The sequence below is a fragment of the Neofelis nebulosa genome, chromosome 3 (genome assembly GCF_028018385.1).
Source record: "Neofelis nebulosa isolate mNeoNeb1 chromosome 3, mNeoNeb1.pri, whole genome shotgun sequence".
In the NCBI taxonomy this organism is placed as follows: Eukaryota; Metazoa; Chordata; class Mammalia; order Carnivora; family Felidae; genus Neofelis; species Neofelis nebulosa.
In genome coordinates this window covers 205,221,581-205,249,371 of record NC_080784.1, presented here as the reverse complement: position 1 = coordinate 205,249,371, position 27,791 = coordinate 205,221,581, and the positions used below count along the sequence as shown (strand labels likewise).

The following is a 27,791-nucleotide window of genomic DNA, read 5'->3' as shown; positions in this document are numbered from 1 at the left end:
GCGACATACGCCCAGTGGCCAGGTACCCTTGCTCCCTGTGCCGTGTGACCCGTCGGCGACACATGTGCGTGGGGTCCCGCAGCGTATCTGCAGATGGCCTTTTTCAGTTGTGTTCACTTCTCTCCAGGCCTAAATATCCTGGCTTGCTTTTTTTATTCCTGCAGGCAGGGCCAGGCTGGGCTTTTTCTGATATTTCAGTTCTTAAATCTGATGCTTAGAATCACAGCACCTACAGAGGGCACCATGCCTTGGTTCATGGCAAGAGGGAGACTAAGGAGGGCAGAGGGGACAGTGTGGCCCCAGAGTGCTCTGAGTTGACCATTGGACACGTAAGCTTTGTTCCATTTTTAAGCCTGTCCTCTTCAGTGACCTGTTTCTAAGAGCCGCTGGACAGAATAGCTTGGTGAATGTGTGGTGGTTGTCGGCCGTGACGCTGGCTCGTGACCTGAGGCCTGGCCACCTCCCTACTTTTGTCCCATTTCCTCTGTGTCAGGCCTCCCAGGGCAGAGGTTCAAAGATTTCCTGTTATGTCCCTGGACGTTAAGACGAGGTCAGCCTCTCTCAACTTCTTTCTGCTTACAGTCAGCATGGTGAGGTTTGGCTGCACTCAGATCCGTGCCTCCCCAGATGCTCTGGTCTGCAGGTTCAGCAGGCTGGGACGGGACCAGGTCTGGCTTGATTTGCTGTCATTGCGGCAGAGGAAGGACAGGCCTGGGAGCCCGCGGACGGCCCCTCGGCTTGCTGTCAGGAGGGCAGGAACACAGACACCGTCACCGGGAGTCACGTCCTGGGCTTTGGTCTTCTGTTGAGTATTGCTGTGCTTCTCATGAGGACCGGGCTCAGCATGGCCTAAGCAGTGGGATGCGTGGTGCTTTTCATTTATGTAGGAAAATGCCCGGCGTGGCCCAACAGCATGCTCCTGCCTCATGTGACTTTCAGTCTCAGGTGGAGAAGCATCTTTTCACAGAAATAGTTCAGTACATGGCACAGACTCTAAGTTCTGAGAGACGTCGGCAACTCCTCATGGCGGGCAGGAGCTCGAGGTGACTTCGTCTGGGGAGGCAGAGAAGGCTTCCTGGAGGTAGTGGTGAGTGAGGAGATGGGGGGCTTCTTGACCACTGCACAGCTGCCTCTAGGAGGCCCAGGAAGCCTCTGCAGGCTCTCCGAGGAGGGTGGCTCCGGTGTGTGTCATCGGAGAACGGGGGTGTTGAGGGCCAGTTCCGAGGGTTTGTACTTCATTTGGTAGAGGATGAGGAGCTCTCAGATTTTCGACATGGTCGGCGGAGAGCTTTATTTTGGAAGAGTAGTCTTGTGACAGTGTGTGCCTGCCTTGGAGGGGAGAGGGACCTGGGCACTGAGGATCCACATGGGAGGTTGAGTAGTCCAGGCCTGGGAGAGTGAGGTCTGGGCCAGGACGGTGGCCCCGGGAGCGTGAGCGAGGAGGCAGAGGCGGGCCGTCACAGGCTCGATTTGGCAGCTGAGCGGGTATGTCTGCTTCAGTGTGGAAGGTTCAGGAGCAGGGAAGGGTCAGATTGCTGTCCCCAGGGTCTGGGAACCCCGATTCTGTGCTATTATTAGGGGTTTGAGGGTTTGTTTTCTCTTGTTACAAACTAAATTTGAGATTAGCTTATAAAACGTAACGTGAAATAAAACTGGGATATACCTTCTGGTTTTATTTGCAAGTAGCGCCTTGATATATGTTTGTCTGTTTTGGTGTGTTCATTTAAGGATTTTTAGTACAAGCTGAAATGGAAGGATTAGGATTTAAAAATTTCTGAGATATTGGGGTGCCTGGGTGGCTCAGTTGGTTAAGTGTCCGACTTCTGCTCAGGTCATGATCTTGCGGTTCGTGAGTTTGAGCCCCTCATTGGGCTCTGTGCTGACAGCGTAGAGCCTGGAGCCTGCTTCAGATTCTGTGTCTCCTTCTCTCTTTTCCCCTGCACTGCTCTCGCTCTCTCTCTCTCTCTCTCTCTCTCTCTCTCTCAAAACATAAATAATAAGCGTTAAAAAAAAGAATTAAAAGAAACATTTCTGAGATATTGTTATACTTTGGAACCTCCCCAAATGGAGCTTTGCTTCTGACTTTAAAGCTCACCGAACCAGTAGGTGAGTCACCTGAGTTTTACTCAGACCAGCTCAGGCTGTAGCCATCATATGCTGTGTATCGCATGAGAGAGGCTTGGTTTGAGGCTTGGTTATGTCTCTGCTGTCTTCTTGGTGGACAGGCCATCGACAGTACCGTTTCAGAGGAGAGGGTTCCCAGGGGCAAGGGTGGGGGCCAGGACTCTTTCCTCCCCTTCCACCCCGAGAAGCCCTCTCTGACATGGGCTTTGTGCGGGCAAGCTGGTGGTGGCTCTCAGCCATTCTCACTGGGTTGAAGTTGACCTCGTGGCCATTAGTTTTGGTTTGGCCCCTAAGTGAGCAGGGATGGGGGCGAGAAATGTGTTGTGAGGAGCACGAGGCTCCTCGCTGGCTGTGGGTTCTGAGCCATGGGGCTGGGAGCACCCATGCGTCCAGGGAGGACCTGGGGAAAGGACAAGGGCTCTGTGCCCGCCAAGACGAGTGTTCCCACGTCGAGCTAGGGGCTCTCATCTTCCAAGTGGACTCCCCGCCCTGCTGGCACCACAGACCTCATTCGGGCCGTTGCTAATGTTGGTTCATCTAGCAGAATGCACTTTAATGAAGAAAAACCTTTCAGGTGTTTTCTTCTCTTGCTGAAGACCTATAAAGGGTTTGATGTAAGAGCATTAGAATGAATTTGAACCATCTACCATTTAACCTCAGTATTATGTAGTATTTGATTATAGATCAAGTTGAATTCTTTTGCTTCTGTGTTTTTATTCAAGTGAATGACCTGTGTCTAGTTTATTCAGTATCTTCCCAAATATATGTGCCTCTTTCTTAATGAGCAGGCTCTTGGTTTAGTTGCTCTTCTGTTCTACTTTGCCCCCGAAGTGAAATTTTAATCGCCTTTTAGTTTTCTTCCGGGCTGCTGGTGGAATGAGCCTTCTGCGACCAGCTCTCTTGTGTTCCGTTGCAGGCGCTGATGGACTCGAATCTTCCGCGGTTACAGCTTGAACTCTATAAGGAAATCAAAAAGGTAGGCTTTTGTTTTCTCTTACTGAAGGAAGTGGTAACTGTGTCACTGCATGGAGCGGTAGACGTGAAATCTTGTCTTTTATTTAATAAGCGGGAATGTGGGAAGGAAATGCTGTTTGGTAAAGCAGACTTCACTGTTTTATTTTTCTTTGCAAGGTTGCTCTTCATTATTTCATTATTTATGAGAGGAGATGGGAATTAGTTTCTGTATCTGTGTAAGTGAAGCCCCTCGGCCGCGACGTTTCTGCAGCGGTTACGCTTGTGCGTGGCCTTGTCTCTAAAACGTAGAAGTAAGCAGTAAACAGATGCTCTTGTGTCTGTGAGGACCCTTTGGTGCATAGTGTCCCTGACTCTGAAATGTAACGTGTCACTCTCCTCGCCCCCCCCTCCTCAGAATGGCGCTCCCCGGAGCCTGCGTGCTGCCCTGTGGAGGTTTGCGGAGCTGGCTCACCTGGTTCGGCCTCAGAAATGCAGGTAGGCGGTGCGCTCTGGCTTATTAGCGCTGTGCGTTGGTGGGGAGCCAGCTCCTGTGGATTCTGTACCTCTCAGCTCCAGTGTCTTCCCTGAGCTCCGGCTAACGCTGTCCACCACTGCCTTCCCCGTCGTGGCCGGTGTTTCCTGCTTCTGTTCTCATCATAGGCACTTCTCAGAAGCACTCTGGGACACTGTCGGTGTGCGTGTTCATTTTCTGTCCACCCACGCTTCCAAGAGACAGAGGCACGCCCCCCAGGATAGCGGGGTCTTCCCTGTGTGTCCTCTGTGGCAGCACGGCCCCGGTGACCGTGTCTGCACGTGCTCGTCGCCGAGCAGATGCTTGTCATGTGGTTGAAGGTTGAGAACCGGTCTCATCATTGCTTGCCGTAGGAATTCTCTAGAAATATGCCTTTGTCTCTCATGTGGGTTCGAACTGTGAGTGTTAAACTGAATAAAGTTTGACTAGTGGGAACATCTGTCCCCAGTGGATTGAGAATCAAAAGAAGTCCCTGGTTTTCATCTGTGCCTTCTTCTCCTTAACCAGCAAGACTGATGTCCAGAGGCCCTGGGCTGCGTCCCGGAGGAGCCGGTGCAGGGGCCCCGACCCTCACTGTTAGTGGGAAACCACGATTTATCCCACTGATTTTGAGTTGAACAAGATTCTTATGTGGCTATGGAGATACGTCACTAAGGAAATTTCTTTTTATGCAACTTTTTTCTTTTACTATCCATATTTTGAAATTTTTTTTATATCTTTGAAGCAGCATATCCCAAGTTCTCCACACAGCAGCCCAAGTGACCTTAAAAAATGTGATCGGGTCATGTCATTTCCTTACTTAAACTTTCTACTGAAAGTCATTTCCCAGAGCTGTTGAGGTAAAATCCGGACTCCTTACTCGGGGAGATCTTGCCTCCACTGACTACCATCTCGGCCACTGTCTGTTAGCACATTGGCCTGATGTTGCTTCTTTGCACGTTTCTTTGTTCCTCGTGGCCGGTTTATTTTTTTCAGGCAAAATAGTCCCTTAGTCCCAGGTGTGGGCCTGCTCTTCTCCGCCACCAGAGGGCGCCTGTTCACATTGGGCGCGTGTTTGTGAGGGGTCTCCTGTGGTTTCCGCTCTGCTGTCCAGTGACTCCCTTCTCCTGCATCCCGCACGGTCTGCTTTTCCTCTCTGGAGGGCCACGTCTTATCTCGAAGACCGTATTTAGTTTGAACACTTAAAAATATTTCCTTGCAAAGCTCCTTTTCCAAGAAAATGTTTCGTTTCTTAACTTTTATTTGTTACCTATTATTTTCTGATTTAAAATATGAATACTTCACTGTTATAATTTACTACGAACGGTTTTTCAAACAAGGTGAGAGTCCTGTGTGATCACAGAGAAGTGAAGGATGAATGTCTCCCAACATTGGAACTTGGTGTGCATTTAGCCCCCCTGATCTTTTTGTCTACTTTCTGTTAAGGACTGTTTTGCCTATGAAAACTGGCTCTTCCCTAACAGGTACTAAACTAATTGTTTCTATATCTCAGTGAAGTAGACCTGGAAGAATAACTCATGTTCCTTTCATACATGCAGGCCTTACTTGGTAAACCTTTTGCCTTGCCTGACTCGAATAAGCAAGAGACCCGAGGAATCTGTTCAGGAGACCTTGGCTGCAGCTGTACCTAAAATTATGGCTTCTTTTGGCAATTTTGCAAATGACAATGAAATTAAGGTACGATTATCACCGTAAGTCACAAATGTGAATGAGTCTTGTGGGCTTTTTGGACAGGCCATCGTGTGAGAGCACTTCTTGAGTTATATTGTGCTTCATAATTTAAGTTAAAATGTTTTAAATTATTTCGAGGCACCCAGAGAGCTTCTTTCTTTTTCTGCTTTCTTATTGTGGGGTAGAGTTAAATAAGGAGATGGTTTATAGATGCAAATTCAGAAGGTGGTTTTCTAGAACAGATTGGTTCTTGGTATATTAGGTGGACTCCTTAACCTAGCTGGGGAGAGGTGACTGTCCCAGAAGTGCAGGCAGGAGAAAGCTCACTGATGGTCCCCTGCAGCCAGTGGGGACCACTTGACCTCTGTTCTGTGCCCAACAAGCAAAATAAGCAGCCTCCACGCTCACGTTTGTGTTTTATTTAGTTTAAATTTTTTTTAAGTTTGTTTATTTATTTTTGAGAGAGAGACCGAGAGAGTGAGCCTGGGAGGGGCAGAGAGAGAATGAGGGAGATAAAGAATCCCAGGCCGGCTCCATACTGTCAGCACAGGGCCCGATATGGGGCTTGAACTCACAAACCGTGAGATCACGACCTGAGCCGAAACCAGGAGTTGGACTCCTAACCGACTGAGCCACCCAGCTGCCCCTGTGTTTTATTTTTAATGACCAGAAATTGTGACCCTGCCACATGAGGATTCTTGACTTCCTCCTTTTGGTGGGCCACTCCTTTGTTAGTGTTTCTTTTGGCATTTCCATCCACATTTCTAGATAACATGCTATATAGCATATATATCGTAGCAATATACAGCTGGGTGGCTTGGTTTTTGTTTTGTTTTGTTTTGTTTTTTTGTTTTTAAATGAGTGATAAATTTAGTTCTAACTGGCTTCCATCTTCTTACTATAGTTACATTAGTATTCAGTGTGGCATTTCATGCCCAAGTAATAGTCACAACAATGTTCCGTGCTATGATTCTATTTCTTTGTAGAACTTTTTGGTTTTTGGGGAGTTAATAATTGCCTCTTTTTTATTTTGCTTGTTATTCTTTGGCCATTGATATCTTCTCATTCCAACAGCTTTGTAAAATGTGTCTCAGTGCAATTCTGCACATGGCAGACCATGTATTGGGTCCATTTTCTCCACCGGAGTCCTCTGACCTAGAATTCTCCAGCTGTCTGCCTCGGTCTGGTCTGGATGCTCTTTAGGCCTGAGGTGCAGTCGTATCTTCAGACTTTTCTTTGCTGTCATCCTAGGAATTGTTTTTGCTGCTTTCCTTTTGGACGCCTGATTTCTGGATGCCATACCTTTACCTTTCTAGGCATACTTCCTTGTTTTGATGGAATTTGTGTCATCTCTTATTTCTGTTTTCCTTTTGTTTTTTCTGTACTTTCTAGACGTCCATCTCAAACCCTTCTGTTGTGTTCGTTAATATCTAAGAGCTCCTTGTGTTCAGAATGATTATGTTTTCTGGCATCCTCTTCCTGCTTCATGAATATACTCTTCTCTTTCTGAGGATGGATTACAGTTTTCTTGACAACTTTTTTTGACTTCTGTTTCTTCTGACTTCCTCTGTTCTGGTCTTTCTCTGTTACGTTGGCACTTGTGTATTTAGATTTGAGTGAGACTCTAAAAAGCTGATTGGAAGCAGGTGCATGGCAGGGACTTGTCCCCTGGTGAGCTTTCCGAGGTGATGGATGGTGAGCCTGCTTTCCCTCTGTGAGCCTGCTTCCTTCGGGGTCGAGTATTTTTAGGATGACATTTTATCTTTTTTGGTTTATTAGCTGTAACTCTTTGTTGTGCTTTTAATTGTTACCTGGTTCTTACGTAAGATAGTTTCCAAACTCGTGAAAGTAGGTGATCACGCCTTTTTTGGATATTTTTGTTAAGACTTACATGGCCACCATTGGTATTCTAGCACCATCTCCTTTGGGTCAGCCTGTTGCTTCAGACCAAGGCGTCTTCTCCTGCTCCTTAGGAGACACCCGCGGGCACTGTGCTGCTGTAGTCCAGCTTGTTCGCGGGTGTTGCAGGCCAGGAAGCGCCTCCCGGTGACACTAGCAGCACAACTGCAAGCCGTCCCTCAGGCTAGGATGTGGCTCTAGTTGGTGACTACTCTCTTCTCCTTGACTTTGTCATTTTCATTTTCGTTGTTGTTGTCGTTGTTGTTTTTTACTGCCTTTATTTTCCAGTGTCATTTGCTGACCCTGTACCCAAATGCCGTGGGCACGCCTTTTCCAGAAGCTCAGGTGTTCACTCTTGGGTACAGGACGTACATCCTGAACAAGGTCCCTACTTACAGTTTATAGGGAAGTAAGTAGACTGCATGTTTGCAGACTGCTCTGGAACGTCCCGAATTTGGGATGCTACAGGAAAGTCCATTTGTTTACAGCCTACACTCTGTGAGAATTTGGAGTACGTTTTCTGAAATAAAATGATAAGCTTCATAGGAGTTTGGTCTTTTGTCTACTTGGATTTGTGTTTCCCTAGGTTCTGTTGAAGGCTTTCATAGCGAATCTGAAGTCAAGCTCGCCTACCATTCGGCGTACTGCAGCTGGCTCAGCAGTGACCATCTGCCAGCACTCCAGAAGGACACAGTACTTCTATAGCTGGCTACTGAACGTGCTCCTGGGTAAGATGCAACGTGGTTGGGATTTTCCCCACCGTGTGACACAGTCTCTCGCATTTGCCTGACACAGAGCTTTTTTTTCTTCTTCTTCTTCTTCTTTTTTTTTTTTTTTTTTAAATTAGAGCATGTGTGCAGTGGGAGGGGCTGAGGGACAGGGAGGGAGAATCTTAAGCAGGTTCCACACTCATCGCAGAGCCTCATGCAGGACTGGATGCCACGACTCTCAACCCAAACCAGGAGTTGGACATTCAACCAACTAAGCCACCCAGGCACCCCCTGAGACACAGCTTTTGAATTCTTTAAAATCGGGCACCCCTCATCTCCCAGCCCAGGCCCTTTGGCACCGTCTGACCACTGAATGGGAACTATGGGGAGGCTGCGATGAGCCCACGTCGGGCCTTTGTGATGACTAGGAAAAGGCCCCTTCTCTGTGCCCAGGACAGCTTGCAGGGCAGTGGCTGTGAGGCAGCGTGCCACCCCGCGCACCTGGCCTGGCCCTCGTGCCGCAGACCGCACACTGTACGTGCCAGCAAGGAGCATAGTGAGTCCCCGAGGCCTCTCGCAGGCTCCCCGTGCAGGTGTGGGTCTGCTCCCGGTTTCTCCTGTACTTGGGGTGGTTGTGGAAATCAACGCTAGCCAGCGCTGAGGGGGCCGTGTGGACATTTGATAGGAAAGAACTGCCTGCCTTTCAGATGCAGCCAGACTCACTAACGGGCCTCGCTCAGCCCAGGATGTAAAGCTGCTCCTTTAAAGCCACTCCCGGGGTTTGGCCTGAAGATGAGATACCTGTGTATTTTTCCACAGTAATGTTTGTCCATCTTGATTCCTCACTGCCAACCTCGTAGTACGGTTCTCCTGTGGATCTCTTCTTTTAAACAAGTGGAGCTGTGAATCTCCAAGCAGATGATGATAAGAAACCTTACTGCTGCCTTTCTAGGCTTGCTGGTTCCTGTTGAGGACGAACACTCTACCCTCCTGATTCTCGGAGTGCTGCTCACGTTGAGGTATTTGGTGCCCTTGCTGCAGCAGCAGGTCAAGGACACGAGCCTGAAAGGCAGCTTTGGGGTGACACGGAAAGAAATGGAAGTCTGTCCCTCAACTGAGCAGCTCATCCAGGTAGGAGCCACGTGGCGCACTCTAGTGCCCGTATATAAATGACATTCAGAGAATCAAATAGTTTGGAAGAGAAATGGCAGAGCCGAGGATTAATAGTCTCTGCAGCTGGGCCACCTGGTTCCGATCCTAGGTCACGACCCCTAGCTGTGTGACGTCTGTATGGCACATTCCCTGCATGAAGGTAATCTCTCATGAGGCTACCGAGAATGCCTCATGTTTGTAAAGCCAGGACTCATGAAATGTGCTCATTCGTACAGTAAGTATTTATTGAGCATCCACTGTGTGCTTGGCACTAGGGCAGGTGCTGGGGATGCAGTGGTGAGCTCTTTCGGTGTGGTCTCTGCCCCCGGAACCCGTGGTCTGGTGCACTGGTCTCTCTACCCGGGGAGTTAGGAACATGGTCCCCTGGGGCATAGGAACAATATGTTAAAACTTCTCTTTGCAGTATAGAGAAACCCTGTATACATTCTGATACGATGTGATCAGCAGCTGACTTCAGCAGTTGACTTCATTCCTTGTGGTGTGCTCATCCAGGTTATTTTGTTAACCTTGAGTGTGGCTGCGTTTCAAGCAGTTTCATAAGCTTGGCTTAACATGTTAGGGTTTTCACCATATTTCGTGTACTGGATGCTACTGAAGCCCTTACCTTTCCTGTAAGTCACATGGTCATATGGTGTATATAGGAGTCGAGGCATACAACCTGGGGTCTGGAGAGGGGTGCCTTGGTTCTGTTTTCTGCTTTCCACATATCGATGACGTTGTAGTTCATAGGTATTTATTTGGGCCAAGTGGACTTATGAGTTGTGTTCCTTACCTGAACTTTGTAGGGTACAAAATCTTAAGTGGCTTAAAATAATTCTTGCATAGAATTGATGACTCGAAGATTACGTAATGCTTTAATGATTTAGGCATTGAGTTAGGTAATATTTGTAAAGTGCTTAGAATATTTCCTGGTGCATGGTAAGGCCCTGGGAGTGCTGGTTAATGAAAAATAACTGAGAAGGAGCAGGCTCTAACAAAGTTTGGGGTCTGACAGTTCACTCCAACCAGCCGTCCTTCTGCTGTCTTATAGAATATCAGTAATGACGTTCTCAGGAGATATGACGATTACATATTGCCCTCTCAAAAAACCATTACTGAATGTTTTAGTGAGGAAACAGGTTTTCTAGAGGTAATAATACATTTAAAAAATGGTTATTTCATTCTTATCTTGCTTGTTTTATGTTTTATTATGGTGATTTCCAGACATACAAACGCAGGTGGAATAGCCTTTAGTAATTATCGCCTGTGTTAATAATTATAAACTCAGGGTCAATTATGGTTCTCTCATTATCCCTTTTTTTGCATTATTTTGAAGCAAATTCCAGTCATTGTATCTTCAAGTATACCAGTTCGTATCCTTCTTTGTTTTTACAACTTAATGACAATGCCATGGTCACACCTCAAAAGAAAAGAACATTTCCTTAACATCAATTATCCACTCATCCTGTCAGTTGTTTACTTTATTCTTTTGGAATCAGTATGCAAGTGAGATTGGCTGACAAGGACCGTGACTCTCTTTGGTCTGATGGTCACTTCCATCGTGAGTCCATTTGTTGAAGGGACAGATTGTCCGGTGGCAGTCCTGGCAGTCTGATTGCTTACAATTTTGTAAGTGAACATATTTGTTTTCTGTATTTCTTATAAATTGATAACCAGCTAGAGTCTTGTCAGATTCGGTACACATTTTATGATGTGCATGATATCTGAGCTCTGTAGTACTCGTATAATATTTTAAAATAAATACGTAAGTACTGCAGTTCCATACTCAGAATTTTTTTCTGATGTTTAAAGAAATGCTGCTTGGTCAAGAAACGTTGGAGATCATTAGTCTACTGGGAGAAGCAAGCCAATAATCACTAGACGGCGTGGTGAGGCGGTGGGTTCGGGGTGCTGTGGAAGCACAAGTGAGGAGGCCCCTGCATGACCAAGGTCAGGGAGGCGTGCCCGAGAGGCTTGGTTAAGAGCTGATGCTGATGGTGGGTAGGATTTGACCAGACGCCCGGAGGTGGGAGAAGTTTATAGGCAGAGACCACAGCCTTTGCCAAGTCCAAGGAGTGAGCATGCGTGTGCAGATGGGAACCGATGTGGGTCCCGCGAAGTCTCAGGGCTCCTCGCCGATTAGCAGGGGCGCTGGTGAAAGTCGTGTGAGGCTAGAGGGATGTTGGAAACTACGTCACACTGGGGCAGCAGTAATCCTGGGAGGACCGAGTGAAGGGTATGGGGTGCGGTGCTTAAGTACTCATTTTCTTAATGGTGACTTTTCTCCAAAGTGAGCAAATGATCCTGCACAGCACTGAACGAGCATGCAAGACATGATTATCTCTAAATCGTATTGTAATCCATTTTCTTTTGGCTGATAGCCATTCTGACTTAAATTGTTTTGAGTAAGAAGTTCAACTCTGCCAATGTAATTTAGCTAACTACAGTATATTTAAATAGAACTTAAAGTAATCCTGAGCCTGGCTAAATTATAAACTGTAAAGTAAGTGTGGGCAAAATATAGATACTTTAAAAAAATTTTTTATTTAAAGTTTGTTTATTTTGATAGAGAAAGCTCGCACAGGAGTCGGGGAGGGTCAGAGAGAGAGGGAGAGAGAGAGAATCCCAAGCAGGCTCCATACTGTCAGATCAGAGCCTGATGCAGGGCTTGATCTTAAGAACCTTAAGATCGTGACTTGAGCCAAAATCAAGAGTTGGATGCTTAACCGAGCCACCTAGGCCTCCTGGATACTTTTAGATGTGCAAGAACTTAGTTTGCTTATCATTGTATGCTTTTTGAAAAACTTATTAGAAGGTGTATTCCAGCAAAGTGAGAAATAGATACAAAAAAAGAGGAAAGCCTGAAATCCATAAACCAAGACCTACCAACCCAGAAATGTGATAGAAGTATTGTAGGAGGGACTGGAAACGGGGGTTGGAGGGTCTCCACGAAACTGCCTACAGCGAATGTCAGGATTAAGAAGCTGGGAAAAAGGCGCGTGTATGTATTTACAGGGAGGGGAAAGAGCAGTGAAGAGCAGTTCTAGGAGAACCAGGAAGATTCATTAAAGGGTGTTATGCTCCAATTACAAAGCAAATTCCAGTGTTAACTAATTTTAAGCAAATCTTGGATTATGAGAAAAGAGAATCTGCTTATTATCTTTGGGACATTTTCTTTTAAGTGACACAGCACTAGTAAAAATGAAATGTTTCTTTTTGGGTCCGGTCACATGAACGGCCTTGGCAATAAATAGTGTGTAGGTACACGTGATAAGATACATGCTGGAGTTTTAATATTTATTTGCGTTAATTTATTTTTGAGAGGGAGACAGAGCATGAGTGGGGGAGGGGCAGAGAGAGAGGGAGACAGAATCTGAAGCAGGCTCCAGGCTCCGAGCCGTCAGCCCAGAGCCCGACGCGGGGCTCGAACTCACGACCGTGAGATCATGACCTGAGCCAAAATCAAGAGTTGGACGCTTAACTGACCGAGCCACCCAGGTACCCCTTCATTCCATTTTTAGACTCAACTTCTAGGCAAAGCACATATGATTTGAATAGTGTTACATAGTATGTAAATGGTATAAATCTTAGTATGAAGTACTGAGGGGCGCCTGGCTGGCTCGGTCGGTTAACCGTCTGACTTCGGCTCAGGTCATGATCTCACGGTTCATGGGATTGAGCCCCACGTTGGGTTCTGTACTGGCAGCACAGAGACTGCTGGGGATTCTCTCTCCCTCTCTCTGCCCCTCCCCTGCTTGCCTGTCTTTATCTATCTCAAAATAAATAAACATTTTAAATAATTAATAATAATAATAATATGAAGTAATGATGCTAACAGAATTTGGGAGGGGGTAGATGAGTAAAGGAAGTGTGAAGTGCTTATTTCTTCATTTTACATAGAAAGTTTGTTGAAAATAAATGGCTTCAAAAATCAAGGTAGAAGCCGATTATCGTGAGCAGGGTGCAGCGACCTTTCTCTGCAGGGCCGGCTGTTCAGCTCTACCACTGCGGCGGGAGGGCCACCGCGGACGATAGATGTGGCTGTGCACCCCGCACCCCCCTGTCTGTCCAGAAACAGGTGGTGGGCAGGTTTGGCCCGTACGGGGACTGTAGTTTGTAGACCCGAGGCCCGTGGTGATAGAGGCTGTCCTCAGAAGAGCTAGACACAAATGATTAAAAGAAGCTGCCTCTGAGATATTTACTTTTTGTTTTATCCCCTCTATACTGTTTTTTGTTTTTTTTTTTTTTAATATGTATTACTTTTAGGATATTAAAGGTAGCGCTGCCCAATTCACCAAATAAACACGCAGGGTGCCAGTTAAATTTGAATTGCAGAGAAATCGTAAATAATTTTGTGGTGTAAGTATGCCTGAAATTGCACAGGACATAGGTATGCTGCAAAATTATTCATCTAAGATTCAAATTTGACAGGGTGCTTAGTATTTTGTCCAGCAACTCTAATTAAAGGGAAAGAGAGGGGCACCCGGCTGGCTTAGTCGGAAGAGCATGTGACTCTTGATCTTGGGGTCATGAGTTTGAGCCCCACGTTGGGTGTAGAGGTTACTGAAAAAAATTAAATTAAATTAAAATTAAAAAAGAAATAAAGGTAACAGAGTGCAGTGTGTTCATATAATGTAATATAGTATTAAGAGCACTAGGAAAATTGGATGCGATGCTTTTAAAATGAAACTCTTGGGGTGGTTGGTGGCTTAGTCGGTTAAGCATCCAACTTCAGTACAGGTCATGACCCAGAAGTTGATGGGTTCGAGCCCTGCATCGGGCTCTGCGCTGACAGCCCGTAGCCTGGAGCTTGCAGCCTGCTTCAGATCCTGTGTCTCCCTCCCGTTCTGCTCCTCCCCAGCTTGTGCGCGCATTCTCTCTTTCTCTCTCTCTCTCAAAAGTAAATGAATAGACATTAAAAACAAGGTTTGGAAACTTTGTTTCCGTGGTGCTCAGGACAGTGCCTCTTGCATTGACTGTGAGACCAGCTGCAGTGGCCACGGACGGGAGCTTTCTTCTCCCTTCCTGCTCGCTGGTTGGGCAGAAGCAGGTCTTCATTAGCCTGGGTGGCACTTGTGGAAGTGCCTCATTTTTGTGAGGAGTTAATCTGACCACGGACAACGTGCCAGGAATTTAGAACACAGCACGGAAGCCGTGACCGCGTTGGTAGACGTGACGGAGACGTTTCTAGGAGGAGAAATTAAGGCACAAATTTGCTAACGTAAGACTCAAAAGCAGCGAACCCTACGACACGTTTTAGAGACCATGCTGATGACACTCGTCCCTGTGTTTCCAGGTTTACGAACTGACCTTGCATTACACTCAGCACCAAGACCACAACGCCGTGACTGGGGCGCTGGAGCTCCTGCAACAGCTCTTCAGGACGCCCCCGCCCGAGCTCCTGCAGGCCTTGACCGCGCCGGGCGGCGGGCAGCGGAGCGGCGTGCAGTATGGGCCCGGCGGCCGGAGCCGCAGCGGCAGCATCGCGGAGCTCCTAGGTATGTTCTCCGGCGGTCGTCCCCGCGACGCCCCGCTTCCCTCACCGGACGGGCGGCCGGCCCGCCCTGTGCCGAGTGGGGCGCCCTTCGGTCCCTCGGAAGCCTAAGCTGTAGACGGGAAGACGGAAGTGTGGAGAGGTCAGGTGACAGAACGAGGCCTGCGTCTAAGGCCGGCTTCTCGACTCTGACCCGGCTGCCTCCACATGCCATCTCATCCGTCGTGAAACGAAAACTGTAGGGAAAGTGTTTCCAGGACCCTCGTGTCGCGGCCCGAGATGGGATCTTCAAGTCTCTGTAGGGGCTTTAGAGTTCCTTTCTGCCCTTGAGGGCAGAGACGTTAGGAAACCCCTTCCTCTGCCCCCCCTCCCCCCCCACTCTTCTTTAAGCCTTTGGGGACGGGGCCCTAATCCCTGCACGGTGCTGCCCTGCAGACTGACCGCTGGTTTTCCTCCAGCCCCGGTGGGCCCTGTCTGACCTGGAGTTGCCCGTGGGAGCTGGAGTAGATGGGGATCCCCGAAGCGTGGCCTCTAGCACTGGATCTGGCACAGAGGAGGCTCCTGTGGCTTTCGCTGACTCCAGGCTTCACCTGGGCCCGGCGGCGTGTGGTCGATGTAGCGCAGCGCGTGTGTGGCACGGCCTTTGCTCACGGCGTTGACAGCCGAGAGGGTGTGACTGGAGGCCTAATTGCTGCCTCGCTCGAACATAAATGTTTGCCTGAACCATGAGCAGAAAATGAGAATGTGCCTGTCCACGGCCCTGTGTACTGAAGAATCCTTTCCTCTGTGGAATGCACACCTTACAAACACTTGCTGGGAATACTAATTTCTAATGATTGTTTCTAATGAAAATTTATATTTGATTATTAATTGACCAGCTAATCTGAGATTTCTAATGTCTTTCATTTGACTTTTTAAATGCACTTTATTTGAGCTTCTTTGGTATTTTAGGGCCCATCTTTAGATCTGTGTATTTGAACGTTGATATAATTTTCATGTGTCAAAATTAAAGCGTTGTGCTGTGGTGGTTCAGCACTGCCTGTGGAACTATGTTCGTACATTCTCTAGTTTTAAAACTGAATCAAGCTTTTTGAAGATTTTCAAATTCCTTCTGGATTTTAACAGCTTGTCACCTTACTTTCATCTGTCATTTTCTGTGATTTACAGCCGGAGGGGGTTCTTCATGCAGCCCTGTCCTTTCAAGAAAACAAAAAGGTGATTATTTCAGAACTCAGAGTCTTATGTTGGGTCTCACTGCTTTTTCTGTATTTCTGTAATGCCTTCGACTGTGCCTGTGTCTCTTCTCAGCAGAGTGATTGTATTTATAAACATTGCTGGAATCTCATAACTGGGCCTGAATGGTTCTGTAGGGTGGCCTTGGAAAATTGCTTGTATATCAGAATCGTTGTGTCATAAATTTCTAATGTTTTAGGTCAGGGGTCAGCAAACTTTTCCTGTAAAGGGCCTCTGGTGGGCCTTCCTGTCTCTAATCGGTTCAGCTCTGCCTTGGGGCGGGAGGCAGCCGTAGCCCGTAGCCGTGGCCTGTGCTCAGCAAAGCTTTATTCACAGAAAGGGGCCTGTCCTGGTTTGCCTACTCCTTCATAGAGTCTGTGTTATGTTTTATAAAACTAACTTCCTTTTCTGTGAATTTTGTTTAGTATTAGTCAGGAATGATGTCTGCCTAATTATTTGGTTAATTTGGGCCTGATTATCATTTTTCAACCCTATTTAGCTTTGTACATGCCGGAACGTTCTGATACAATTTATTTCTATTAAATCACAGTGTTTTGGATCTATAGTGTGATAGTTTTGGTGCACATTAACACTTTACACCAAGTATTTTATTTTCTGGTCTGGATCTCCATAGGAAAGAATTGCTGCCATTTTCTGTTTCAAAATCTTAAAACACTAATCTTTTTTTACAATTTATTGAGGTATAATTGGTATACAACATATATTTTTTGAGTGCTTGAGAGCCTAATGCCTAATACTGTTTGCAGTATCGAATGGGATCTCAACAGGAATAATATTCTACCTTGACTGGGTTAAGTAAACATTTCCTAGAACTTAGAATCAATAATATTTGGGCCATGATAGTGGCATACTTGATCAGGTTTGGGATTGTGGTGAAATACCGAGATTGTTTGAAGGCCACGAGGCTTCCAGGAAAGGGACTTTTCAGGCAGGTGGCTCAGTTGCTCTGAGACCTGCCTTATTGCTTAGTCACCTTCCCTGTGAAGAAGACACAGGTGGCTGACTCCCACCACTGAGATGAGTTGTTTCCTTCTGGCCAGAAGGTTGTTATGTCCTCAGTATCTTTTTTGTTTTTCTACTATTTTGTTTTGTTTTGTTTGTTTTCCTTTTTCATGGGGACCTGTGGTTTTTAAGCTTTTTTGATATAGTTGCAGAATCCTTTTTTTTCAAGTGAGATCTGCAAATCTGTGGGAGACAGAAGCAGAGTGGATGTTGAATGTAGGATGGCAGGGCGGGGGTGCAGCAGCCTTGACCTTGCACCCTTTGAGGTGGGCTCTTTGGGTCAGAGTGGCAAACCCCTGATTCCAAAGACAGCAACTGCTCTCATTAACACCCAAGTGCACAGGGTGGAATTTTAATTTGCTTCCTCAAGGTAAACCACTTGCTCTGTAATAAAGGACTCTATTAGTAGATTAATCAAGTTGCCATGTTAATTTTATCTAGAGTTTGGGTATCCTTTGCATTTTCTTTGTCTTTTTTCCTCCTTTAATGTCATATCTGTATAGATTTCTGGACGTTATCACACCTAGGGCCTATTTCTTGAAGAGTAGTGAAGTTAGAAGTCAGAAATTGCCAATAATGACTTCTATAGTGTCATCTAATGACCTCTGTGTAATGTAACCATAATGATTTAATTAGTCCAATTAAATCGTTACGGCTTTTTTCTTTTTTCCTACTAATATACTATAAATTGACATAATGTGGAAACCAAGAACTGATAAATGTATTTTTAGGACTGTGCAGAAGATGAACCTTATCCCATCCTCCCAGATCAAGTTCTGATTGTCAGCCACAGAGTCTGGCAACTTAAAAGAGAACAGAACAGGAGAACAGGAAAAGAGAAAAGAGAAAAGAGAACAGGAAAGACCTTCAGGGTCTTTCTGTTTTGTTTTTGAACTCTTTTTGTTTTTAAGTTTTTATTTTAATTCCAGCTGGTTACCACGTAGCACTATGCTAGTTTCGGGTGCATGGTAGTTACATATGTGCTCTGGTTGCCAACAGAATTGGTTCCAGCCATAGCTAACAATCTTTGAGATTAAATAATAATATAAATTATTAAAAAAAAACAGGTCTAAGTCAGTAAATACTTATTAATTATTAAAATATTTGGTGTTATAGTCTGAGAATCATTGCTTTTAACTTTGTTCCATGTAGGTTTATTGATTTTAATAATATCTAAATATCATATTGTGGCTTCTTTGTGTTTAGCGCACTAGACGTATAAAAATACTTTTATTTAAAAATATATTTCATATACTCTTCTATGAGAGAGTGAACCAAATATGCTTATGATTTGCCGCTTAGAATGTGCATCTGTTTGATTTTTAAAGTCCTTCGTGTAGCAAGCTTAAGGACTCTTGCTACATCATTTCCTAGGGAAAGTGCTCTTCGGAGACGCAGCAGCCTTGGAGGATGACTCCGAGTCCAGGTCGGAGGGCAGCAGCCCCGCCTTCGCAGGTAGCTCTGAGGGAGGGGCAGTGGTGCTCCCCTCCCTCCTCTCTACTGGCCCCTTCCCTGCACCTTCCCTACCCCTGTCCTGCCCCTCCTGAGGGGTAGCGGTGAAGCCAGCTCGCTCGAACGGTGGCTAACCCATGCTTCTTTTCGAACATTTACTTTGAAATGTGTCTGTGTGTTTTCTTGCATCAAATACTTGCTATTTTCCTTGGTTGAGGCTCTTTTAAAATTAGGTTTATGCTCCCTGAGCATAAGTCTTCTTATGTAGTAGGGGATGGTAGGTAAGTGTCTCGTGAATTACAGGGATTGTGAGGGTAAAATGGGATTAAAATTGTGGATAGTTTAACTTGAAAGAAATTTACATTTCTTACAGATTCTTTATTCACTTTATGAGTGATAAGCGTTGCTTAAGATACTAATAACTGGATTAAATGAGAGTGGTTTGGATTGTACAGTCCTATCCAAAAGATTATTTTTAGACAGCTGAAATAAGGCTATGGTATTTGGGAAGGAAAATCTGAAAAGTTCCAGTGGTGATTATTTATCTATTCACTTGTACAAAGTAGAAATAGATTTTTTTTTTTTTTTAGTTACAAAAACAAAACAAAATTACAGCCGTCTGCAATATTGTTGAGCTCAAGGGCTCACTGGCCCTTGGGGCCTCCAGGAATGACCCCTGGTAACAGCTTGGCGTAGACCTTTCTTGTAGTGAACTTTATGTGGTGCGTGTGTGTCTTTTTAGTGGGAATTTAAAAAAAAGCTAGGAAAATGCTCTGCGCATTTGCCGGACAGGAGGGTAGGACTGGCTTAGCGGTCTTGAGCAGGGTCTGGGGAGGAGGAAAGCCCACCTCACAGAGACGGTGACTTTCTGTCGTTTCCGAGCCCTGCTGGCTGAGAGTGCGCAGATGCCCCGCCTCGCGTCCCAGGCCAGGCCGCCTGTGAAGCACAGAAATCTTTCTGTGTGGCTCCAAGCCCTGGCTGGAGCTGTTGCTCAAGGACTTGAAGTGGTTATGTTACTGAGCGTGCTTCAGGTTTGACAGTGAAGTCCCACTTCAGAATATTGACAGTATTTAAAACTATCTGCTGAGAATCCTTATTTTATTAATATGACATGGTAAGAGAGTAAAAAAAGGTAAGTCAAGAATACAGTGAAACACAATTTTAGTCATGTTTGAAGAATGCACTGTTGTCTTGCTTTTGAAATATACTAGTTCACATTTTCATGGTATTTCACGATTTTTTGCAGTTGAAACATTTGGTGACAGTGAATTTGGGGGTATTTTGTGAACATTTGATTTCAACGTCCCTGTTGAACGTTTTTCCTGGCCCTTTGAGGAATGAGTGTTTCTTTGTCTTCAGCCTCAGTCAAGGGTGAGATTGGTGGTGAGCTGGCGGCCTCTTCTGGAGTCTCCACTCCTGGCTCTGCCGGTTCAACTGCCGACTCCGTGGGGCACGACATCATCACCGAGCAGCCCCGCTCACAGCACACGCTGCAGCCGGACTCGGTGGATCTGACCGGCTGTGACTTGGCGAGTGCTGCCACCGACGGGGATGAGGAGGACATCCTGAGCCACAGCTCTAGCCAGATCAGTGCCGTCCTGTCTGACCCAGCCATGGACCTGAACGATGGCACCCAGGCCTCCTCCCCAGTCAGTGACAGTTCCCAGACCACCACCGAAGGGCCCGATTCAGCTGTGACCCCTTCAGACAGTTCTGAAATCGTAAGTGGGTGCAGAGGGTGCCCCGGTTTCTGCAGAGAGGCCTCGCCTGGAGGCCCAGACCCAGACCCTCCTGCCTATTTCCCTCTCCCCATGTGACTCACTAGTAAGAGTGCAGAAGTCAGCAGCTTAGGTCGTTAATGGAGAGTTCAGACCCACCCGAGAACCTCACTGAAGGAAATGGCTGAGTGGCATTTGTGTTGAACATGGAGGTCAGAAATTAGGTTAGTTGATGATATGAATGTTGCTAAAACTGCATTTTACATTCTGTAAGAACTTGTTGGGCACAGATCAAATCATTATTTAAGAAATCCATAAAGAGCCTGTTGGTAATAGATCTGTGGTCTTAATGCATTGTAATTAAAAACATTAATACTGTGCATTATTTTAATATTTTTTGGCTTTTCAAAACCTCTTACAACATACCCCATCTTATAGAGCATGGATTTAAGTACTTCTGATCTCTGAGCTAGTGGACAAGAAACACTTCGGGGATGGTCTCATCAAAAAGTTCAGGAAAAGTTTAGACTGAGTTTGACACCCCATTTTTTTTTTTAAGCAATTTGTACTATTAAGTGTTCTGTTACTAGTTCATAGATTTTATTAAGAACTTTTTTTTTTTTTAGCTTGGATAAATGCAGAAGCATTGAATGACAAATCAGGAGATAAAACAGTCGCCTGTCCCTACTGAGCAGTTGTCGAGTTGTCGTGTGCATGGGATTTCTGATGGCCACGCAGATTAAGTTCCTTGGGTAGAGAAGGGAGCTCACTCCCGGTTAGGGTTTTAACTAGAAAACCTGGCCCCGGAGGACAAATAACTAGACCAGTGGGTAAGAAAAGCATGAGCAGGTTCTGACCAGTATGCAGGGAGGGGAAGGTCGGGGAGAGTGCTGGGTCAGGAGCAGTGTGTTAAGTGGGTGGGGCGGGGGGAGATTCTGGTGTGTGTTTATTGCACCAGTTTCCGTGGGTATCTTGCCTCTTCACAGTGGATGATTTCTGGTGAATTTGTTAGAAATAGGAGTGAAGGACCATAGGAGATTCTGAAAACTTCTGGTCTCCCGAGGTTACCCAGTGGTTCACTGCGTAACAGTGCTGGGAGTAGGGCCTCTGCGGGTCTCTCTGGCCTGTAGAGAATGAACATCTTTCCTTGATAATTTCCACATTGGTGTAGTTCTTTCTAGTTTATGAGGTACTTCCATGTCCCATATGTAATCATTAATTGTTTGCTGAACAAATACATTGAGCACCTGTTAAGCTCCAGGGATTGTTCCCAGGCCGGGCATAAGTAGAGGGCACAACATGCAGAACTGCTCGCAGAAAGCTAACATCCTAGAGTGGGAGTCGCAGAACTCCATATTGGGCCGGACAACGAAGGTCTTTGGCTTTCTGAGCCATACTGCCTGTGTCACATGGTCCTCTCTGCTGCTGTGTGAAAGCGGCCATAGACAGTATGTAAATGAACTAGCGTTCCAATAAAACTTCATTTATCAAAACAGGTGGCGGGCCAGGTTTGGTCCTTAGGTCAAAGCTTCTTGTCCCTATTCTAGAGCGTGTGCGTGTGTGTGTGGGGGAGGGGGGGCAGATAATAAGCCAATAATCAGTCGATCGGTACGCAAATAAATAGGTGGTGATAAGTGCCATAGACAGAAGAAGCAAAGGGAAGGGGCTGGGGGATTTCCTCGTGAGACAGCTCAGCCTGGTGGTTCAGGGGCCTGTTGCAGGGAGCCACCAGAATGTGGATCTGTCGCTGACTGGCTGTGCAGTCTGGGGCACTTGTGTCCCCTCTTGCCTCAGTTTTCTCATCCATAGATTGAGGACAGCAGTACTTGTGCCTTAAGGCTCACGAAGGTTACAGGAGCCCATACGTGTCAAGTGCTTTTTGATCCTGCCTGGCATGTAGTAAGATATTCAAAAAGTATTGGTTTTTGTCATGGTAGGATTTCTCATTGTAAGTTTTCTTTTTTTTTAACTGAGGTAAGGTTGTTTTTTTTTTTAATAAACTAATTAGGATAGTGGAGGAAATTGTTTCTTTTCTGGGTTGCTTTTGAACATGTAGCTTGACGTTTTTTATTTAATTGTAAGGATTTGGAATGACTTTTTAAAATGATACAGAATTTACGGAGTGAGGTTCCATCATTCAGTTTTTCAGGCAAATTACATGGGATTTCAAGTGAATGCAGATATTTTATTCTGCAATATGGAATCATAATCCAAGTTTTGGCTAAGTAGATGACATACTGTGTCCAGAACTTAGTTGATTTAGTCCTAGCAGCTTCGAAGCTTAACCTGGTGTAGTGTTAGGTTTTTGTCTAAAAGATTTCCCTCATTTTTGACTTACTATAAAATTTTCTTGTAAAGACAAAGATTTTTTTTTTTAATGTCAAAAAGAGAAATTTTCAGATTGGAATTTATTTTGAATTTTTATAGCTGTGAAGCTTTTTATAACGTAGTAGCAGCGTGTGGTCAGCGAACTGGATTTTATATGCGTGCATGTCTGTTGTGCATTTAAGGAAATGACCTTTGTGTTAGTACATAAGATGCGGTCCCTGTGATTTCTGGCTGTGCCTTTGCCCACCCACGTTGGAGAGCCTGTCCCTCGGTGACGTCCCATCTGAACCTTCACCAGCCCCTCTCGAACCGTGCAGGTGTTAGATGGGGCCGACAGCCAGTATTCGGGGATGCAGATCGGACAGCCACAGGACGAGGATGAGGAGGCCGCGGGCATTCTTCCGGAGGAAGACGTGGATGCTTTCCGAAACTCCGCAGCTGGTACGTGGACTTCCGCGGTGCGCTATGGAGCCGTCTTGTTTTCGACCCCAACGTCTCAGTTTTACCGTGGCTTCCTAGAAGATGTCTTGGTTTTCTGAGTTGTAAATAGCAGATGAGGAAGATCAATTGAGGAATGACTGTCCTTTTTCTTGATCTAAGTCCTATACTTTCATGTGGGCTTTGTGTAAAAATGTATATTTGCTATTGAATTGGAAACTTGTCACTCAGTCCCAATCTCTCTGATTTTGAAGCCCTTCAGCAAGCACATTTATTGAAAAGCATGGGCCACAGCCGGCGGCCCTCCGACAGCAGTGTGGACACGTTTGTCTCAAGAGACGAAGCTGCCGAAGCAGGAGATCAAGAAAACAAGGTGAGGTAGTGAGGCCTGAGCCCACTCAGCATTCTGAGCTCACGTGAACACTTGAGACCGCCGTGGCTGCTGTCTGTGCGCTGTGCTCCCAGCTTTCCCGTCTCTGAGCTCCTGCTCAGCCATTTCGCCTTAAGTACTGACCTCTTCCTAGGTGTGCTCTTCCTTTCTGCCTCCCCAGGTGCGCCCCAAATCCTTGAGAATTGCCTGAAGGTCCGCCTCACTGAGAGTCCTTCCCAGACAGACCTGGCTCACACCGATTGGGCCTTTCGTCTGATGGCCACGCATAGTCTTGCAACCTGTCTTGGTTTTGTTCATTTAATTGATTTATTTGTTTATTCATGGTGGTAAAGTACGTACGGCAGAAACTGCCGTCATCGCCACCGCAAAGCGGGCAGCTCAGGGCACAAGTGCCACACGTTGCGCAGCCACCACCCTCCAGCCCGGAACTGTTTCCATCTCCCCAGACGGAAACTCCGTCCCCGTTAAGCACTAACCGCCCCCGCCCCCAGCCCCTGGCTCCCACCCTCTGCTTTGTGTCTCCGTGGATGTGACTCCTCCAGGAAGCTCCTATCAGTGGGATCACAAAGTCACAAAGTATTTGTCCTTTCGCGACTGGCTTATTTCACTTGGGATGATGTTGTCCAGGTTCACCCGTGTGGTGGCGGGTGTCAGGATGTCCTTCCTTTCTAAGGCTGAGTGAGGTCCCGCTGAACGTGTGCACCGCAATTTGCACATTTTGCTTCTCTGTTCCTCCACTGATAGACACTTGGGTTCCATCTTCTGCCCGTGCGAATGATGCCGTGTGGACCTGGGGGCGCATGTGTGTCTTCAAGACCCTGCTCTCAGGTCTTTTGGATGTGATGTGTCCCCAGAAGTGGAATTGCAGGACCACGCGGTAATTCTAGTTTTAGGTTTTTCTGAGGAACCGCCACGCTGTTTTCCGCAGCGGCCGCGCCATTTTACGTTCCCGCCGACAGCGCCCAGGCTCCCAGTTTCCCCACATCCCCGTCAGCACTGGTTATTTTCTGATTTTTTTTGACAGCAGCCATTCTGTTGGGTGTGAGATTGTAGATCACCGGGGTTTCGATGTGCCGTCCCCTATGATTAGTGATGTTGGGCATCTTCTCATGTGCTGACTGGCCATTTATATGTCTTTGGAGAAATGTCTATTCGAGTCCTTTGCTCAGTTTTTAATCACATTTGGGTTTTTGTTGTTGTTGAGTTATTCATTGAACTGTTTGTAAAATATCTCTGAATTGCTTACTTTTTTACACGTAAGTGTCTTCCCAGTTAATTTTAAATTCCTTGAGGGCAAGAAAGGGCGTTCTGTACTTAGTCCCTCTGTAGATGCTCAGTCATCCTGTGGACTCAGCACTTCCTTCCAGGTCCCCTCTGAGCCAGGTCTGCTCCCTCTTGGCTTTGGGCATTCCTAGGGCTCTTCCTCTGTCTAAGTAGCTTCCCCTTGTGCTGCAGATGATGGCTCATGCCGTCTTTTCCCGAGTAGCCTCCTGATGCCAGGTCTCGGCTGCCTTCTATCCCGCGTGCCCTCCCTGCACGCTGAGCTCATCCCTACCACGGCCCACGTGACCCCGTGTTAGGCCTGCCTCTGACCGCTCTGATCCTGCTCCGCCACGATCTGTGAGGTCAGGCTTGTGTATGATGGAGATGGGTGTCTCTGTATCCCCAGCGCCCGGCATAAGTGCTGCTCTGGAACTGTTTGTTGAAGGCACTGATGAATGAATGTATTGGTTCCTTGATTACAAGGCGGACAACAAAGGGTCTTGTTTCTCTGTTGTAGCCTTGCCGGATCAAAGGTGACATAGGACAGTCTACCGATGACGATTCTGTTCCTCTTGTCCACTGTGTCCGCCTTCTGTCGGCTTCGTTTTTGCTGACTGGGGAGAAGAATGGTACGTATATAGCAGGGCAGGTCCAGCATTGAAGGAAATACCTGGGTTTCAAGGCCAACATGGTGACCAGTTTGTGCCTCGTTGTGCAGCAGAGGGAGGAGGTAGAAGCTGGGCGTGAGCTCTGGTTTTGGCTGACCCACGGGAGCGGCGAGGGGACGCTGAGGGAGCTGGGTTACTGGGTCTAGTTCGTTTACGTGGCCGCCGCATGTTTACCGCCTTGAAGCCGAAGGTGACCGAGGTGGTTTCTTTGCAGTGTTGGTTCCGGACAGGGACGTGAGGGTCAGCGTGAAGGCGCTGGCACTGAGCTGTGTGGGAGCCGCTGTGGCCCTTCATCCCGAGTCTTTCTTCAGCAAACTTTACAAAGTACCTCTTGACTCCGTGGAGTACCCTGGTATGTTGAGAGTTCACGCCTCCTTCCTCATGTTGAATCAGTACTTGGAGAACTGTTTCAAATCATCTTGGCTACGTTAGTTTTAGACTGATCTGTTTTTTGAGTTACTTGGTGGCATTTGAACTGTGTTGTAGCTCTATTTAAAACACAGGGCTAGCGGTGTTTTTAGCTCTCTGGACTCCGTGTAGATGCAGTGTTTAGTGTGAACACACATGGCAAAACGACAGAAAGCTGGGAGCGTAAGCGCCAGTTTACACACATGCTGCATTTATACCCAAAGCACAAGTCGCATATAATCCAAATTGCTTTGGGTCACACTCAGCCAGGCCAGATGTTCACACTCAGAGACAAGTGGGACCTGAGACCAGCAGAGAACAGCAGATCCCATCTCCTGTCCACACGTTCTGGGACACACTCTCATGTTGGAATAAATGGGGGAGGAACCGCACTTCTAAAATTGTCCTCCCGCGTTCTCTCCCTTTGTTTGGGCGAGGGGACACACTTGGGCTCTTGAATTCATATTAGGTAAGTGTGGACTGGTTTGAGTTTCTGTCATCTTTTTTTTGAAGTGAAATCTTGGAATTTTGATTATTGACTGGCAACCTGGAATTAGAATCCAGAAAATCTGTGCGATATCAAGGCTATGATGAAGCTGGAATCTTTAAACCCCAAAATAGTTTCTACCACTCACGGCTGCTATATTCAAGTCTTTTCTAGATTTGGATCGACCCCCCCCCTCCCCCTTTTTTTTCTTTCCTAAGAATTAAGCTTTTATTCTGAGCTAGAAAATTGACGGTCGGGGCCTGCACAGTGGCTGGGCAATTTCTCTCTGCAGAGGAGCCATATGTGTCAGACATCCTGAACTACATCGATCATGGAGACCCCCAGGTCAGAGGAGCCACGGCCGTTCTCTGTGGGACCCTCATCTCCTCCACCCTGAGCAGGTCCCGCTTCCAAGTGGGAGACTGGATGGGCACCGTTAGAGCTCTGACAGGTAATGTTCGGAGTTTTCGGGGTATTTTCTAGATAGAACTCTCAGGCTCAAGTTTACATAAAGACGTTTCCTGTTTGCTCTTTTGGTCAGGAAATACATTTTCTCTGGAGGACTGCATTCCTTTGCTGCGGAAAACTTTGAAGGATGAATCTTCTGTCACTTGCAAGTTGGCCTGCACAGCTGTGAGGGTAAGCATGATCTTTTACAGAAATCAATTCTTTGATCAGTGGAAATTTTACCATCGTTATAATTGAAATCGGGCTTAATACTGAATATTTCCAGACATCCTAAAGGTGTAAACAATAGTAAACCTGTATGTGCTCACCACTCAGCTGTAGAAAGATAACATTACCAGTAAAGGTAAGGCTCAATTAAGTGTAGTTTAAGTTTTAACACTGAATATTTGCTAAAAAAAAACGTACCTTTTCTAAGGGTCCCTTTAGAAATATATCTCGCTAACCTTAAGTGTAAAACCTGTGGGATTAAACAACCAACGGCTCTCTTAGGCCCATAGAAGACCCAGTCAAAGTGAGCGGTAATGTTACCTGGTCACCTGTGTTCTGGCCCGGAGTCACCGCGCACCCGTGTTGTGGACGTGCCCGCGTATGCACGGAGGGGCGGGAGGGGCAGCCACGGGAGCTGTTCTGGCGCGTTGGGCAGCGGAGAACGCGGTCCCTTAGCAGAGGACCGTGGGTCCCCCACCAGCCCTGGCTCTGAGCCTTGATTTAGAATGGAGCCGTGCTGCTGTGCTGCACGGCTCCCTGTTAGCATGCCGACCAGCGGTCACGAGAGTGGCGTCTGGGAGTAGAGGCCAAGACAGAGACAGAAACGGGGGCAGAGAGAAACAGAGTTGTGTGAAAGGGACACATTGGGTTATAAACATTTCTGAGTGATGTGGGAAACGTGTGGCCCCCCTGCTGCAGTCAGAAGAGGAAGCGGGTCTGTGGACGAGTGATGTCCTTGAACGAGGTGGGACTGACCCTGACTGTACCTTGTTCTCCAGCACTGTGTCATGAGTCTGTGCAGCAGTAGCTCCAGTGAACTGGGACTGCAGCTGATCACCGATGTACTGAGCCTGAGGGACAGCTCCTACTGGCTGGTGAGGACAGAGCTTTTGGAGACGCTCGCAGAGATTGACTTTAGGTGAGTGAATCAGGGTCATTAGGTGAGCAGACCTAAGCTGCTCGGGAGTTTGAGCTAGGAATTGAAAGGGCTGGGTCGGTTGATTGAGTTACTGATTGGTGATGCTTCTCAGGTAACCTGTGAGTCGGGAGTCTGGGCGGCTTGGGTTGCTGATGCTTGTTTCCTCCTCAGCTTGCCCTGTGCCTGGGGTTTTAAAATAAGGCAGAGGAGCGGATCTTTCTGGTAGTTTTAGTCATCTGAATGTTCTGGATG

The 27,791-nt window shown here is 46.8% G+C and overlaps 1 protein-coding gene across 3 annotated transcripts in view; it reads left to right on the top strand.

Moving 5' to 3' along the window:
* The window catches only part of HTT (huntingtin), a 151,034-nt gene that overhangs the window by 26,792 nt on the left and 96,451 nt on the right, over positions 1 to 27,791 (top strand). For 2 of the 3 annotated variants that reach the window (XM_058719605.1, XM_058719607.1), the window contains exons 4-19: positions 3,041 to 3,100; positions 3,494 to 3,573; positions 5,149 to 5,287; positions 7,767 to 7,908; positions 8,843 to 9,021; positions 14,339 to 14,540; positions 15,704 to 15,751; positions 18,167 to 18,247; positions 19,604 to 19,965; positions 22,608 to 22,731; positions 22,983 to 23,101; positions 24,900 to 25,011; positions 25,265 to 25,402; positions 26,238 to 26,396; positions 26,487 to 26,584; positions 27,400 to 27,539. In XM_058719605.1, coding sequence (XP_058575588.1) covers positions 3,041 to 3,100; positions 3,494 to 3,573; positions 5,149 to 5,287; positions 7,767 to 7,908; positions 8,843 to 9,021; positions 14,339 to 14,540; positions 15,704 to 15,751; positions 18,167 to 18,247; positions 19,604 to 19,965; positions 22,608 to 22,731; positions 22,983 to 23,101; positions 24,900 to 25,011; positions 25,265 to 25,402; positions 26,238 to 26,396; positions 26,487 to 26,584; positions 27,400 to 27,539 — 2,183 coding nt within the window. The remainder of the gene's footprint in view (positions 1 to 3,040; positions 3,101 to 3,493; positions 3,574 to 5,148; positions 5,288 to 7,766; positions 7,909 to 8,842; positions 9,022 to 14,338; positions 14,541 to 15,703; positions 15,752 to 18,166; positions 18,248 to 19,603; positions 19,966 to 22,607; positions 22,732 to 22,982; positions 23,102 to 24,899; positions 25,012 to 25,264; positions 25,403 to 26,237; positions 26,397 to 26,486; positions 26,585 to 27,399; positions 27,540 to 27,791) is intronic. The other variant, XM_058719606.1, reaches the window with a different exon arrangement.